Source organism: Anguilla anguilla, chromosome 9 (assembly GCF_013347855.1).
Source record: "Anguilla anguilla isolate fAngAng1 chromosome 9, fAngAng1.pri, whole genome shotgun sequence".
NCBI lineage: Eukaryota > Metazoa > Chordata > Actinopteri > Anguilliformes > Anguillidae > Anguilla > Anguilla anguilla.
In genome coordinates, this window is record NC_049209.1 from 27,018,099 (window position 1) to 27,031,887 (window position 13,789).

General features: G+C 44.8%; 1 protein-coding gene across 1 annotated transcript in view; it reads right to left on the reverse strand.

The window, feature by feature from the left end:
• LOC118236439 (protein phosphatase Slingshot homolog 2-like) overlaps positions 1–13,209 on the reverse strand; it is a 35,444-nt gene extending 22,235 nt beyond the window's left edge. Inside the window, exons 1-2 of the mRNA XM_035434820.1 lie at positions 13,021–13,209; positions 3,761–3,804 (exon numbers count right to left, since the gene is read on the reverse strand). Of these exons, the coding sequence (XP_035290711.1) occupies positions 3,761–3,804; positions 13,021–13,083 (107 nt within the window). The 5' untranslated portion in view covers positions 13,084–13,209. The remainder of the gene's footprint in view (positions 1–3,760; positions 3,805–13,020) is intronic.
• Between the last annotated feature and the right edge of the window lie 580 nt (positions 13,210–13,789).

A 13,789-nucleotide genomic window follows, 5' to 3' on the forward strand; every position in this document is an offset into this window, starting at 1 on the left:
GGACTGACGATGATGTTGTTGAGGCACTGATATTGATCAGAAGAGATGTTGGGAGTGCGTGTACTCGTTAGCAAATAAAAGTAGTCAATATACCAGACAGCTGGGATTCAATTGGAAGACAATTCAGAGTTTATTTAATCTAATAAACTGCTGACCACCTCTTCTCCTCCAAAATGTATCTAATCTGACTCAGAGCCATCCTAGAGGTCTGCCCTAGAGCAGAAGTCCACACCGCTGGGAAAGCACGGTACATGACATTATTACATTACCTACTAGTTTAGCACAAGGGAGACATTTAGAGCTTGTTTTAAGGGCTTATCCTTTCAGCGATAAACATATCTCATCCATACCACTAGAAATTTCATGAAGCTATCGAGGCTAACAATGTAGCTGCTCACCTTCTGGTTACACAACTGAGCAAATTTCAGAAAACAAAATTGTGAGAGGGAACAAGCAGGGTTGCCACTAGCTCGCCTTCAATTACATTTACTTCTGTGTTTTTGCTCAACGCTGGTCTGTGTGTGTCTACCACTCTAAATTCTGGTGGTGTTCTAAGGGATTTCCTATCCATTTCCCAGGAAAATAAAATAGGCATGGGACAGTCATACTGTCCGTCACCTTACATATAGAAAACAATGGGGAGCTACACCAATCATAGAGTATGTTGGTAACTAACAGAACACTGGTGATAGCAATTGGTGGATACTTTCTGGCTATGCTTATGAGTGTTCCGTTCAGAAATCAGTTTCGCAATATCACACACAACGTTCACTCAAACCTCTCCACCAATAATGCAGGACCACCAGGTGTACATCACAATATTATACCTTTAACAAACTTGGGTTGTTCGAGACTGAGACCTTTACTTCAATATGTCACTAGTTAATAACAGTTTTTAATAAGTTCCATTCACAAGGCCCATAGGTTTTTTATTTGGATAGCTACATAAAACTTACTGTAATAAACAAACAAACCGAGTGAAGTACTAAAATACTTTGAGGGTAATGAGACTGTGTTGTGAACTACTTGCATAGGGGTACAGAGTTTATTTCTGTTTTCCTGGTTGGTGCAGTTGTGTCTACAGTTTGTTTTGGTTCCTGTTGCAATGTCTGTCCCGTGCCAAAAGTACTTCTTTGAAGGAAAGGGTAAACACGTCTGCCGTGCTTCTCAGTACTCCCTTCTCAATGACCCCCACTGCCTCATAGCCAGCTGTTCCCATACTCCAAGCTGGGGACACAAGGACAGACGGGGGTTGATCAGAGTTTGTGACCCTTATTTCAGACCCAACCTTGTGACCAATTTGACCGACCCTCCACGAAGCCACAAGCACACTAGCACTGATTGGCACATAGCCCAAAACACAAGCATTCTCAGCTGTACTGTCCATCCAGTTGAAAAAAAGTTTTAAAAAAAAAAAGGGGGGGGGGGGGGGGGGGGGGGGGTTTGGTCCAGTTAAAAGTTTATGATTATAGAGTGAGAACATGTACACTGGCATAGTTTTGGGGTTTTATGTGCACAACTTCCTAACACAATACAATTACTGAATATGGATAAGAATATGAAGAGGGGAGCTCAAAATTTTGTGAATAGATCAGGGAAATAAACAAGAGAGTGGGGAGAGAGAGAGAGAGAAGGGGAGAGAGGGAAGGGGAAAGTGAGAGAGAGAGGGAGATAAGGAGAGACAGTGAGAGAGAGGAACAAGAGAGAAAGAGTGAGGGGGAGAGAAAGATTGCTGACAGTACTCTGCCTGTACACACCGGGCTGGTGAGAGGGGAAGAATGAAAGCAGGAGTGTGACTGAGCACCCAGACTCAACACTGAGTGCCGCCATGCCCCTTCAGCACCAAGATGCCCTGTTTTCTGGAGGCCCTTCCTGGCATCTCCAGGACCAGCTGCCCATGGGCCCAATCCTACACACTCACACACACTAAAGTGTGCTTTCTCAAGTGTGTGCTGGTAAGTACGGAACACACAGACACACTCACACACACTAAAGTGTGCTTTCCCAAGTGTGTGCTGACATGTACGAAACACACACGCACACACACACAAAATGGTCCCTGGAATATGAAGAGCGCCTCTACCAATCTAAACTCACATGTATGCTGTACGCAATCTTCCTCATGCGTCATGACAGTAATAAAAATCAAAGAAAAAAGGACCAACAACACCAGTGCCTATACAGAGGAAAAATACTTCCCTCAGCTCTCCCTCATAAACAAATATCACTGTCCTTATCTGATCAGGCTTCAGTGTGGCTATGTAAATACTGCTGTTGTGCTAGACAGCCAGAGCAAGACAGTATACAACAGATGACCTCACCTGCTACTGGCGGGCCTATACGACGGACTCACCCAATTTGTCACCATGCAGATTTGTCATAACTGATTTGCAAAATACCCACCAAACTCACAAATACACACCATCACACATTATACCAAATAAATATGCAAGCAAACGCAAAATGAGCGAACAGTAGGACGGGGCTTTTCCCTTCCTAGTAAATGATTAAACTTGTGACCGAACAAACAATTGTTGCTCCAGGGACATCTAAAGTCATCTCTTGCTCCTATGGACAAGAGCTAAAACTAATCCATTTAGATATGTAAATATGAAGTATAATTCATGGGACTCTGCGTATCCTACAACACAAAGAAAATATTTATCCCTCAGCACTTTGACCCCGTTCTGAAACGAGGTCGTGTGGCCTTAGTACAGCTTTATCAACAGGCCAGTGATGTCCCCCTAGTGGACAGTCTCTGCAATGCACCCATGGGGAGGGGTGATTTTCACTCATTCTTCATTGCATGCTTTCTGATATTTAACAGATCTTGACATTTACTCAGACAAAGCGACAACAGTTTCAAGGAAAAAACCGGGATTTAAAAAAATCTGGATGATGAAATATTAAATCGACTCCCTGGCCAGGGTTCGTGACAAACATGCTGACAGGCAGGAAATTCTGGGCTACCGGTTGAGGAAACTCGACCAGCAGGTTAAACCTGATAAACGGCACAGTCAGTCAGCCAGTCAATGAGGACAGCAGATAGAGCAGCAGTACCTGTGCAGTAGGAGCTGATGGTGCAATCGCATGTGCGCTGTGGGGGCGCTGAGCGTAGTTACAACAGCAGAGTGGGCAAAGACAGTGTGTTCACAGCTGCGCAGTAAGAACAGCCAGTGCGGCCACGGTAGCGCAGTCAGGCCATTCAGTGTGCTCACAGATGCACAGAGCTAATATTCAGTATGGTCAAAACTGCAGATAGGGCATTCAGTGAGGTCACAGGTGAACAGACAGGGTATTTGTGAGGTCACAGGTAAACAGATGGGGCATTCAGTGAGGTCACAGTTGTTCAGGTGGGGCATTCAGTGAGATCACAATTGTTCAGATGGGGCATTCAGTCAGGTCACAGTTGGTAAGATGGGGCATTCTGTGAGGTCACAGTTGTTCAGATAGGGCATTCTGTGAAGTTACAGTTGTTCATATGGGGCATTCAGTGAGGTCACAGTTGTTCAGATGGGGCATTCAGTGAGGTCACAATTGTTCAGATGGGGCATTCAGTGAGGTCACAGTTGTTAAGATGGGGCATTCTGTGAGGTCACAGTTGTTCAGATGGGGCATTCAGTGAGGTTACAGTTGTTAAGATGGGGCATTCACTGTGGTCACAGCTGCGCATATGGGACATTTACTGTGGTCACAGGTGAACAAACAGGGGCATTCAGTCTAGTCACAGCTGCGCAGACGCAGTCAGATTTATTCTTACCTCCGAGGCTGCGAGCGCCGATCGTCCTCCCCGCTATCGGCCTCCTGAGGGGGGAACAGAACAGAAGCAGCGGTCAGACAGATGCCCGGACTCACAGCAGCCCCACGAGGTCAAGACCAAACGGTCAGCTCATTAAAAACCCCTTCCCTACTGGGCCGTATATTTTAGTCACATATTCATGAGACTGAAAGAATTCCCATGCTGCTTTGCTTGGGGAGAAACTGAGATTTGTGGCTCTGGCAGGTCAGTGCACAGCTGTTCGCCTCAGCCTGAGGGGACAGACTGACCACACATGCTCTCCACTTCAGGAAGAGAGAGAGAAGAGAGACAGGGTGAGGGCGAAAGAGAGAGACACAGAGAAAGAGTGAGGGCGAGAGAGACAGAGAGAGAGGAGAGAAAGAAAGGGTGAGGTTGAGAGAGAGACAGGGGAGAAAGAAAGGATGAGGGTGAGAGAGAGGTAGGGGAGAGAGAACGGGTGAGGGAGACTGGAGAAAGGGAGACAAAGTGAGAGAGAGAGAGAGAGAGAGAGAACGCTGGCAGGGGACTCAACACGCCTGGCTGGTGAGACGGGGTTAATGAAAGCAGGGTATTTGTGTATATAATGTGTTACTGTTATTAGTATCATACATAATACATTCTGGTTGAAAACATAACCTATAATTCAAACACTACATCTCAATCGAATATGGCAGACCTGATAAGCACTGAGGAGGATGATAACCACCACATATTTGGCCAAATTTAAATCAACTTTCCACAGAGATAAATCTGGCATGCGCATGTAGAAATCCTACCGGATTTAACAACTCGGATGGGCTACAGGGCCTGTTCTTGCCATTATGGACCCTTATGTTTCTAGGTCACGGTGTCTGTAAGGTCCTACGAGCACAAAGATATTTGCTATTGTGAGCTTCTGCAGAGCCGTTTGTGCTTATCAGCTGAAATTCCTGTGCTGTGTCAGGTCTATTCGGCACCAATGGACTGCCAACAGCCAGCAAAATACTACGATCCAAGGGCTTAATGTGGCAACCGAAGACAGCTGTTTTCTGGAAACGGTTAGCATTTTCCGGTAGAACCACAGGGAAAAGCAGCAAAATATAGACGGAATGGAAAGAGAGAGAGATGGGGGGGGCAGGGTGAAGCTGGTTCAGACTAGGTATGAGAAATACAAATGTAAAGGAAGCAAACAACAGCCCAAAAAACACACTGGATAGAAGAAGCTCAACAGGAGTAATTTACTGAGCTGTGGTTGGACCTGTGTTGGAGGGTCTGCCTGAAAACATCTACTGCTAAAAAACAAGGAAGCCAGGAAGGCCTGGTTACGGTAAGCCATATGATCGCATAGGACAGAATCGGTGATTGTGGGACAGGGCCATATAGCCCTGAAATGACTGTCGAGAAGGTAGTGACACACAGCGAAGCTACCTAATTTCAGAACTAATGCGGGGAATTAGCCTCCACCGAAAGAACCTATTCCCAGAGTTTGTCAGGTTCACTGGCAAACCGCAGTAAGTGCTCTAGGCTTCAGAAACATGGAAAACAGGTCAAGGGTGGCAACGGCACTAAATCCGTACCCCAACAAACCCTGTGCTGTGTGCACAATCGGGTTTTGCGGCATGATGTTCTCTGAAAGATGCATCTAAGAGCCAGCTATATTAACGGCTGTGTTGTGTAGCGTGATTTATTTTCTACCGCCGTCGGTTTTCTCACCGCACCGCTAGCGGCGCTCATCTGTTTTTCATGGCACAACCCACAGCAGGAAAGCAGACGGGAGAAATCCTGCTCCGGCGCTGATGTGGTAACCTCTGGGTATCAGGTGAGCAGCTAGAGGGCGCTGCTGAGGCGAAACACTGAGGAAATGTAGACCACCCTACTCTGAAAGACTAAAGCCAATTGCGCCATGCCACCGTGGACTCCGGGTCCTAGCTGGCCGATTCCTCATCCCAGACTCACAGGCCCTGGCCTGCACTCGACCGCGCTGCTCGGAAATCCGACAGCCCCCGGCGTGATTTCAATATCCTGTTCGCAGACCAGCATTTTAATGGGCCGAAGGCTAAAAGCCTTCATCCTAAACGTCATCTGTTGTGCAATACTGACACGCAGCGGTTAATTCAGTTTCCCTTTGAATTCAAAGCAGACAAAAAAAACTGCCTCTCTTGCCCGACGATGCATGTATAAGAAAGGACACAAGGCCTTGTCCTGCGGTTAACGCTGATTAAGTGACAATAACCCCGCCCCCAAATCATGAGTCTGCCCTGTGTTCCCTGGGGCCCAGTAAAGTTTCAGGAAAGCTAGTGGAGCTCGGGGGGAGGCCTTTATAAGCAAAGAAAAACGGCACGATCGCGATCAAGCCGTAGCGCGTTTCTTCTGGCCTGGAGCGGCCACAAAAAAAAAAAAGTCTCGGATTTCATTCAGACATCATTGCCTGATCCATTTTGTGGAGGAGAGGGAGTGCAGTTCATCTGACTTTTTACATGACATCCATTTGCTAAACAGACATGCTTAAACAGGCTAACTCGATTTGATTGCGTTTACATATTAGCCGCTCACTTGGCTGGATAGTTTAGTGAGGCAGTTCGAGGAAGTTCTTTCTTCAAGCGCAGTGAAGTAGAAAAAAAGAGATTTTAACCTTTTTACCTTCCAAGCTTCTGAAAAGACCTTCTGTTCCTTAACCCGTATAGTGTAAGGCCCAAATTCACACAGACAGATACAGGATACAGGCCAACACATAGGCCTGCTTGGCAGAGTGGTAGAGCTAGATATAAAGGGGGCTCTATGATTAGAAGTGAAAGCGTAGATACTGATGAAAGGTTACTGTGGCGGGTGGACAAATCGTGTTGAGGCTAGAGATGCAAAGCCTGCGGAATTTTGCCCTTGGTACATTGAGACAGGATGAAAAAACCCCAAAAGATATGCCTCCTTAGGTAACATTCACAAATCTCACCAGAGCAGCTCCTGAAATTCAACTGGAGGGTTGATCTGAGGGTTGGACAGCTGACAGCAGAAGAGAATGTTCAGCATTTAAAACAAAATACTAGCGGCCCCAAGAGACAGCGTTTCCTGATTGATGCAGGAAAGAATCGCATCCCGGCTAACAGAATACAAGCGCTGTGTGCATGTCCCTCACGTCGACATGGCCGTTCTGCCAAGGCTGAGACCAAGACTGAGAATTTCCCCTGTCCTGAGACCTGTATCAATGAATCAGCCCAGAGGGAACAGCACAGTGGGACCCCAGAGACTCCTGTCTGAACGCTAACTGCTAACATAATGCCAAACGGGAAACGGCTAGCATGCCATCTAACACGGAATGCTCTCGCAGTGTTACTGGAATCTTTTGTCAATGCTACAACATTGCCACTATGTGGCAGCAACATTGTGATAATGCTCAGTGCTAGCAGGGATGTCTTTGGGGAAGATGAAAATCCAAACATCTGCGATTTGGAGAATTTGCCGTGGTACAGGACAAATTGCCCATTGTGGGTGAGAGGAGGGTAGACCACACAGTTCAAAATATAACAATTTTGCCTGCTTACAAAATTTGGGCCAAATTCATAGGCTAAGATACTGAACAAGCAGCATTTCACTGAAATGTACAAGATTTTGAGACAGAATCGGATTGGCACGAGATTGGTCGAAGGTTACCAAACGTGCAGGTCTCGCAACTGACATGCGAGACTTTAGATCTCGGCTTCTGAATTGCTCAAAAACTAAAGCGGTATGGAGATCAAAAGGGGATTGTAATATCTATAAGGTCTAATATGAAAGTGCTGCAAGATGCCCTGCACGAGGTATCTGATCAGCCACTAAATAATGCATAAAAATGTAATGTAGGGCAGCTATCTAATGCCAATAACCCAGGAGAGCCCACATTTCACTTCTCCGGAGCTGGTGCACGATCTAGCTTTCAAGTAATGTGATACTCACAACGAGACCCTTTTCCCTTCCATGTCCCATTGCCTGACTCTGCAAATTGGACAGGGTTTTCTAACACATCAGTCAGAACTACTGTACCGTTTTCTACTGGAAATTTTACAGCCACAGTACGAGCAAAATGCATTCCTGACCAACTTCTACATATTTAATACCTGAAAAAAACAACCAAAACTCAAAAAACTGGATTTTCCAGTTACAAGCAGCTGGGGAGAGATCATTTTCCTATCTGAGTTTATGTTCAGAAAACATTTCAATAGAGGTAGTTATTAGGAGCGCACAGGGTCACAGGCAAGCACGGGGAATCATTCATACTGTATGTTACAACAGGGAAATGGAGACCATAGACCAGAATAAAGACTATTTTGCACATTAGGGATCTACAGATTAGGTTCTGCTCCGCATACAGACAACAGAACGACATGCAGAAGAGGTTTAATCTGGGTCTGTTCCCATAATCCTCTGCTGGGAGAACTTTCTCCCAAGGATCAGATGGCCTGTCCCCTGCTGGACCACACCTGGACAAAGCCATTCCACTATCTCTCACACATACACACACACACACACACAGAGAGAGAGTTAAAATATACACTGTGTAAGTGGCTGTAACACAGAGCCACCAAAACTAGCTGTATTGCACGAATCAAACTAGCCACATAAACTCAATGGCCTCAACATTACCCCGATGAAAACAAACGTACACACACACACGCCACCTTGTCCTCCCAATTAGATGACGTGATTCAACGGTGAGACCCATGTCGCTGGGGAAATAGATACGAATCTGGAGGGAGAGGATGATTCACAAATCCCCTTGCCCTTTCTGCACCTGCTTCTCATTTGCAAACACTTTTCAATAAAATGACCTCAGTCCATTCAAGGGTGTGGCTAAAACACACACCATCCTCAAAAACACTCTCCCACAAACATTTTCTATGCAAATGTATGACCGGACACTTTCCTTTCAGCAAACCGAGCAGATCGATTCAGATCTCACTGACCCAAAACACCCAGACTTCCTTGGTATCATACATGAAGTATGTACAAGCTTGTCTCCATGGTTACCATGTCATTGCGTGAGGAAGGGAAGGGAGGGGCAAGCAGCTGTGGAAGCCAATGAAAGCAAGGTATGTGGTGTGCTACCAGGCAGATTTCCAATACCTCAGTCCCTTGTCAGAGGTGATGAAGTCAATGGGATTTTTTTCTTTTGCCATCATTAAGCACTGATTCATTCCACCCAACGAGGGCAGTCAGTTCACATACAATCATTTTTGTTGTTATTTGTTTAATTTATCAGATTGATCCATTTCATACCGATGGTTGTGCACAGTATGACTGACGCTGCAATGGTACACCATGTCCTTCTTTGCATACCCCATGCCGCTCGTGATTGACACCGTGTCCTCTCCTCCTTGTTTTATGAAGTCATCATATTGAGCTCTGCACTGTGTGTTCAGTCAGAAGGGTTGGTTGCTTGTACTTGAGTCAGCTACACTCATGTCCCCACATACAAAATAACCCTTTCATCAAACATAATTATAATATAATAATACTTTTGTGACATTTATTCTTGTTAAATTAACTCAGCATTCTACACAATCATTTCTACAGCCAAAGTATTTAGGCTCCATTTATTTATGTCAGAAACACTTGCAAGACTGAATCAAATGTTATATTTTGCACTTCAAAGCAAATTAATGATGAATATATGAATGATTTATTTGTGCGTCTTGTTTTCAGCTGGAAAGAAAAGAAATATCCACCTTCTTTTTATCTAAAATTCTGGGAAAACAGCAATCTTCCCGCCACATTGTAACGCACGTCCACACAAAACTGGGCAGTATGGTTCTCAAAAGGAGGTACCGATAGGCATTACATTCACATTACAGGCAAGGCCTCCCCGTTTGTCCCAGCTGTCTGCACAGTACCCCAGGGAAGAGCAGCTTTCCAGCTACAGCCAGAGACGGACCAGCACAGCCTCGTATTTTACATGCCGCCTGGAATTTGCATAGGAACTCAAATTTTCAATAGGGGTTATCGGATTACTGGCAGACAGGGATAAATCAATGTAGGACGCACGGCTCACAGGTTTCGGGCCGGTGTCAGTGTCGCGCATATCTGATGAGAGATGCCGAAACGCACATAATCTGTGGAAACCTCAAAGTTTCATGCTTCGGCTGCAACACTGCAGTGGTAACAGAAAGGGAAAAAAATGACTGTGTCCAGGTGTCAATAATTAATCTGAACACAAGCTACCAGATGCGTGCTGAGAACAGAGAATTTGTCCAAACTACCCAGCAGTTAGGATACCTCCGAAACACATTTAAAACCCTTTTTTGCATTTGAGCCAAATTGGTAGCAGTGGAGAAGGTTAAACTGAGGCTTTTTACAAAAAAAAACTAAAAAACAACCTTCTGGCATCTCACAAGACGACTCGCATGGGAGCCTCACTGGGATCACATGACAGGCAGCTGGTGCCGTCAGGACCCCGGGGAACGTGGGCCTATCTCACTTGTATAACCTGATTTTGCCGCTCTGCTCCTGGAACAACAAAGAGTTAGTCTAATATGCAGGGGGGTCAGACAGCGCCATTGCATACTCTCAAAAGAGACAGCACACAAGCACATAAAAACCAGGACCAGGATCTGACACACCTTAAAAAAGCCCTCTTCAAAGGAGGCTTCTACAGCAAGTCTGGGTGTTTTCTGATTCTGCACACGCACACACACACGGGCACACAGACACAGACACACACAGGCACACACACACACACAGACATACACGCACGCACACACACACACACACACACACACACACACACACAGAAAACGGCATGGCAACGTGAAGTACTGTCAACAGCTCTATATCAACAGCTGGGCCACAGTCCTAGCTAGGAGGAAGTGGTAACCGCAGTTCTGCATAGTTCTGCATGCGCACAGTCACTGTCTCACACAAACAGCATCACTGATACAGTCCCTTCCCTTCAGACCTGCAGTTCCACCCCAGCCCCATTACACGCGACATAACTTCCCCTGCACAAGACCCTAGTCAATCTCCCACAGCAACCTCCGCAAAACTCATTTTTAAAGGATTTGTTTTTGTATCGGTTTATCTTTACTCTGGCCGGGTATTCGTACAAAATTAAATATATTGACAGGCACTGCAATTTAACATTGAAATTACAATTTCATCTCACAGGAACCAGCTGTGCAAACTTTCCTTTACCTAATGAAATAGGCTCCAGGAGAATTTGTATTCAGGTGGACGTAAGGGTATAGCCATTCCCTGGATGGTGCACTATGGTACTCCAAACACTTACATTTTTACAGGATTTCAAAAGCTGAATCTCTTTATTTGGTTGTCAACAGTAACACCAAATGAGTTAACTCTCAGGATGGTATGGTACATTGATATGAGCCCTAGTAAGGAAACTAGCAAATTCAAATGACAGTTTACTGACATGACTTCACAAAAGAACAAAACTGCCACAGCAGGGTGACAAATATATTGCAGGGATTTGCTTCTGGGCGATTGGGCCTGACTTGCAGTTGGCTTTCCAATTGATCCCAAAGGTGTTGGATGGGGTTGAGGTCAGGGCTCTGTGCAGGCCAGTCAAGTTCTTCCACACCGTTCTCGACAAAACTATTCCTTTATGGACACACCTTTATGTGTGCTTGGGGACATTGTCATGCTGAAACATGAAAAGGCCTTCCCCAAACTGTTGGGGAAGTACAGAATAATCTACAACGTGATTGAATGCTGTAGCAAGATTAGCCTTAAATTGAACTAAGTGGATTAGCCCAAACCATGAAAAACAGCCCTAGACCAAGGGGTGTCCATATATTTTTGGTCATATAGTGTCCTCCCACAAAAAGCATATTCTACACAAATGATTATATTATTTATTGTGCAGGGTAATAATTACAATGCTGACACGTCGACTAATGTCTTCTTCAGAGCATTCTTATATATAGAAAAAAGCGGCACCAGTGATTTTTGTGGCTGCCAGCTCATTTAAATTTTAAATGTCTGGAAAAGGACATTAAATTGGGCATTTGTTTTCCAAATTCGATGAGTTGATGCTCCAGTGACAGGCAAAGTTGCTTCCTGGTTTCTTAATGGGAGAGACTGGTGCTATGGCCGGTGCCATAGCATCAGTCTCTCTCCCTCTAACCAGCGCTACCATGACAGCACCCTGAAGATCGGCAGTGTCTGAATACGTTATCTCCCTGTATCACGCGAGGAAAATGTGGTTTCTGAACTTGTCGAGCTGACACGAAGGACTTATTTCATTTTCTCTCATTAAGAATTCCTTTTGCAAGGTTTATATTTTTGGAATTATGTTGTCCACACACAGACTGCACATGCCAAGCATAGCTAGCAAACTAGGGAACTGAACTGGCTATGCTAGCTGACTAGATTAATACCGCGGACCTGAATATTACACCAGGAGCAGAGGGGGTTAGCTATGACATTTCACCTAACATTACCTGTACTCCCGAAAATTCAGATTACGGGTGTTGTTTTCTGGTCAGAACCGTTTATCCCGTTACAACCGTGTACTTCCTGGTTTAGTAAACTACCGGGCTAGCTAGCAGGTTAGCTCGTCTGTAGCTAGCCCATATGGAAATAGACTAATGAGTGGAGCCAACCGTTGTGACCCACAGTTAGGGCACTTTCAAAAGTTGGCATTAATTAAGATTATTATCCAGTAGTAATTGGTTAACAAGATGGAAATAGAGCTAACGCTATGGACATTGAAGGGAAGTGAGGCTAAGCGCAGTGTATTGGAAGTTGCATGAAATATTCGCTATCGACAGGCAATGGCTAGTCAACTAACCTGCCATTTATCTAGCTAACGTAGACTGTTGCAGTATTTTTTTTTCATTTAATTGGAAGATTAATCATAATATTTATTTGTCATCCATAAATGGGATGGCTTGCTGACCATCATAGCTAGCCTATATTAATTAAGATAGCTGAATTACAGCTAAGGGTAGCCATCTCCACGGGTAATACCTAGCTGCCCACACACTTTCCATGTGAAATTCCACATTCCTTTAGTAGAGCGTTAGATATATACACTTAATCTGGAATAACAGAGTATATTTAATCGTAAAATAACAAGCTACAGTCATATTCAGGCAACATCTACCCGTTCAGCATTATTATGTTCCACTTCAAATCATACAATAACTATCGCATGCGCAACTAGGCAGCGGTAGGACACTATCTGGCAAGTCCCGGCGAGACATAAAAACAGCGGAAACGAACCCAAAACTTCCGAATGGGTTGAGAAGGATATCATGGATAAAACGGTTTTAACTCACCGAAACACAAGGGCTGGAGGTAGCACTTGGAGTAGGCGACCGCTGCACAGTAACCAAAGCCATTCAGTGACCAGGAAACGCAGACCTAACAGACAGCAATAGCGACGAGACGGACATCATTGTTCGGGGTAAGATCGGCTGCTCTGGAGATCGTTGGTTTTCCGCTGCTCCTCAGGCAAGCGCTGAGCGCATGCGCCTGCCAGCCGTCAAACCCGACAACCAACATTAACCGTATGTGCGCTGGAAAGCGAAAAATATGCTGAGAGTACTTGTTAAAATATATTTTTGTATTATCCTCAAACACGTTGATAAAAACAATAATATTGCGCAGAAGTTGTGATTTATAACTACTAACTATAAGGTAGCCTAAACATTAACAGGTACGAGGCAACTAGGTAAACTCTACCTAGCTTTTAGGCCTAGTTATTCTCAGTGTGAGTCACTAATATTACTTTACGTTCATTCTTTAGGCACAGGAGTTCATCTCAATGCTGCCTTATATTCTTTTGTTTTTCACTGCAGGTAGTGTCACAATGTAGGACTTCTTTCTGCCAGCTTCCCAAAACAATTCAATAAATTGAACTCTTAAATGGGCATTTTACATTTTATTAAATTAAATGTCCTTATTTTAAAACAGCAGGCCTGCATATGAGGCATCTGAGACACCTATTAATAACTTCTAAAGCTCAAATACAAAGTTATGGGCAAGGAAGGAGGAGCAGAGAGAAAGCAAAAGAGATAAATGGAGACTGTGGTGGTGCTGATAACA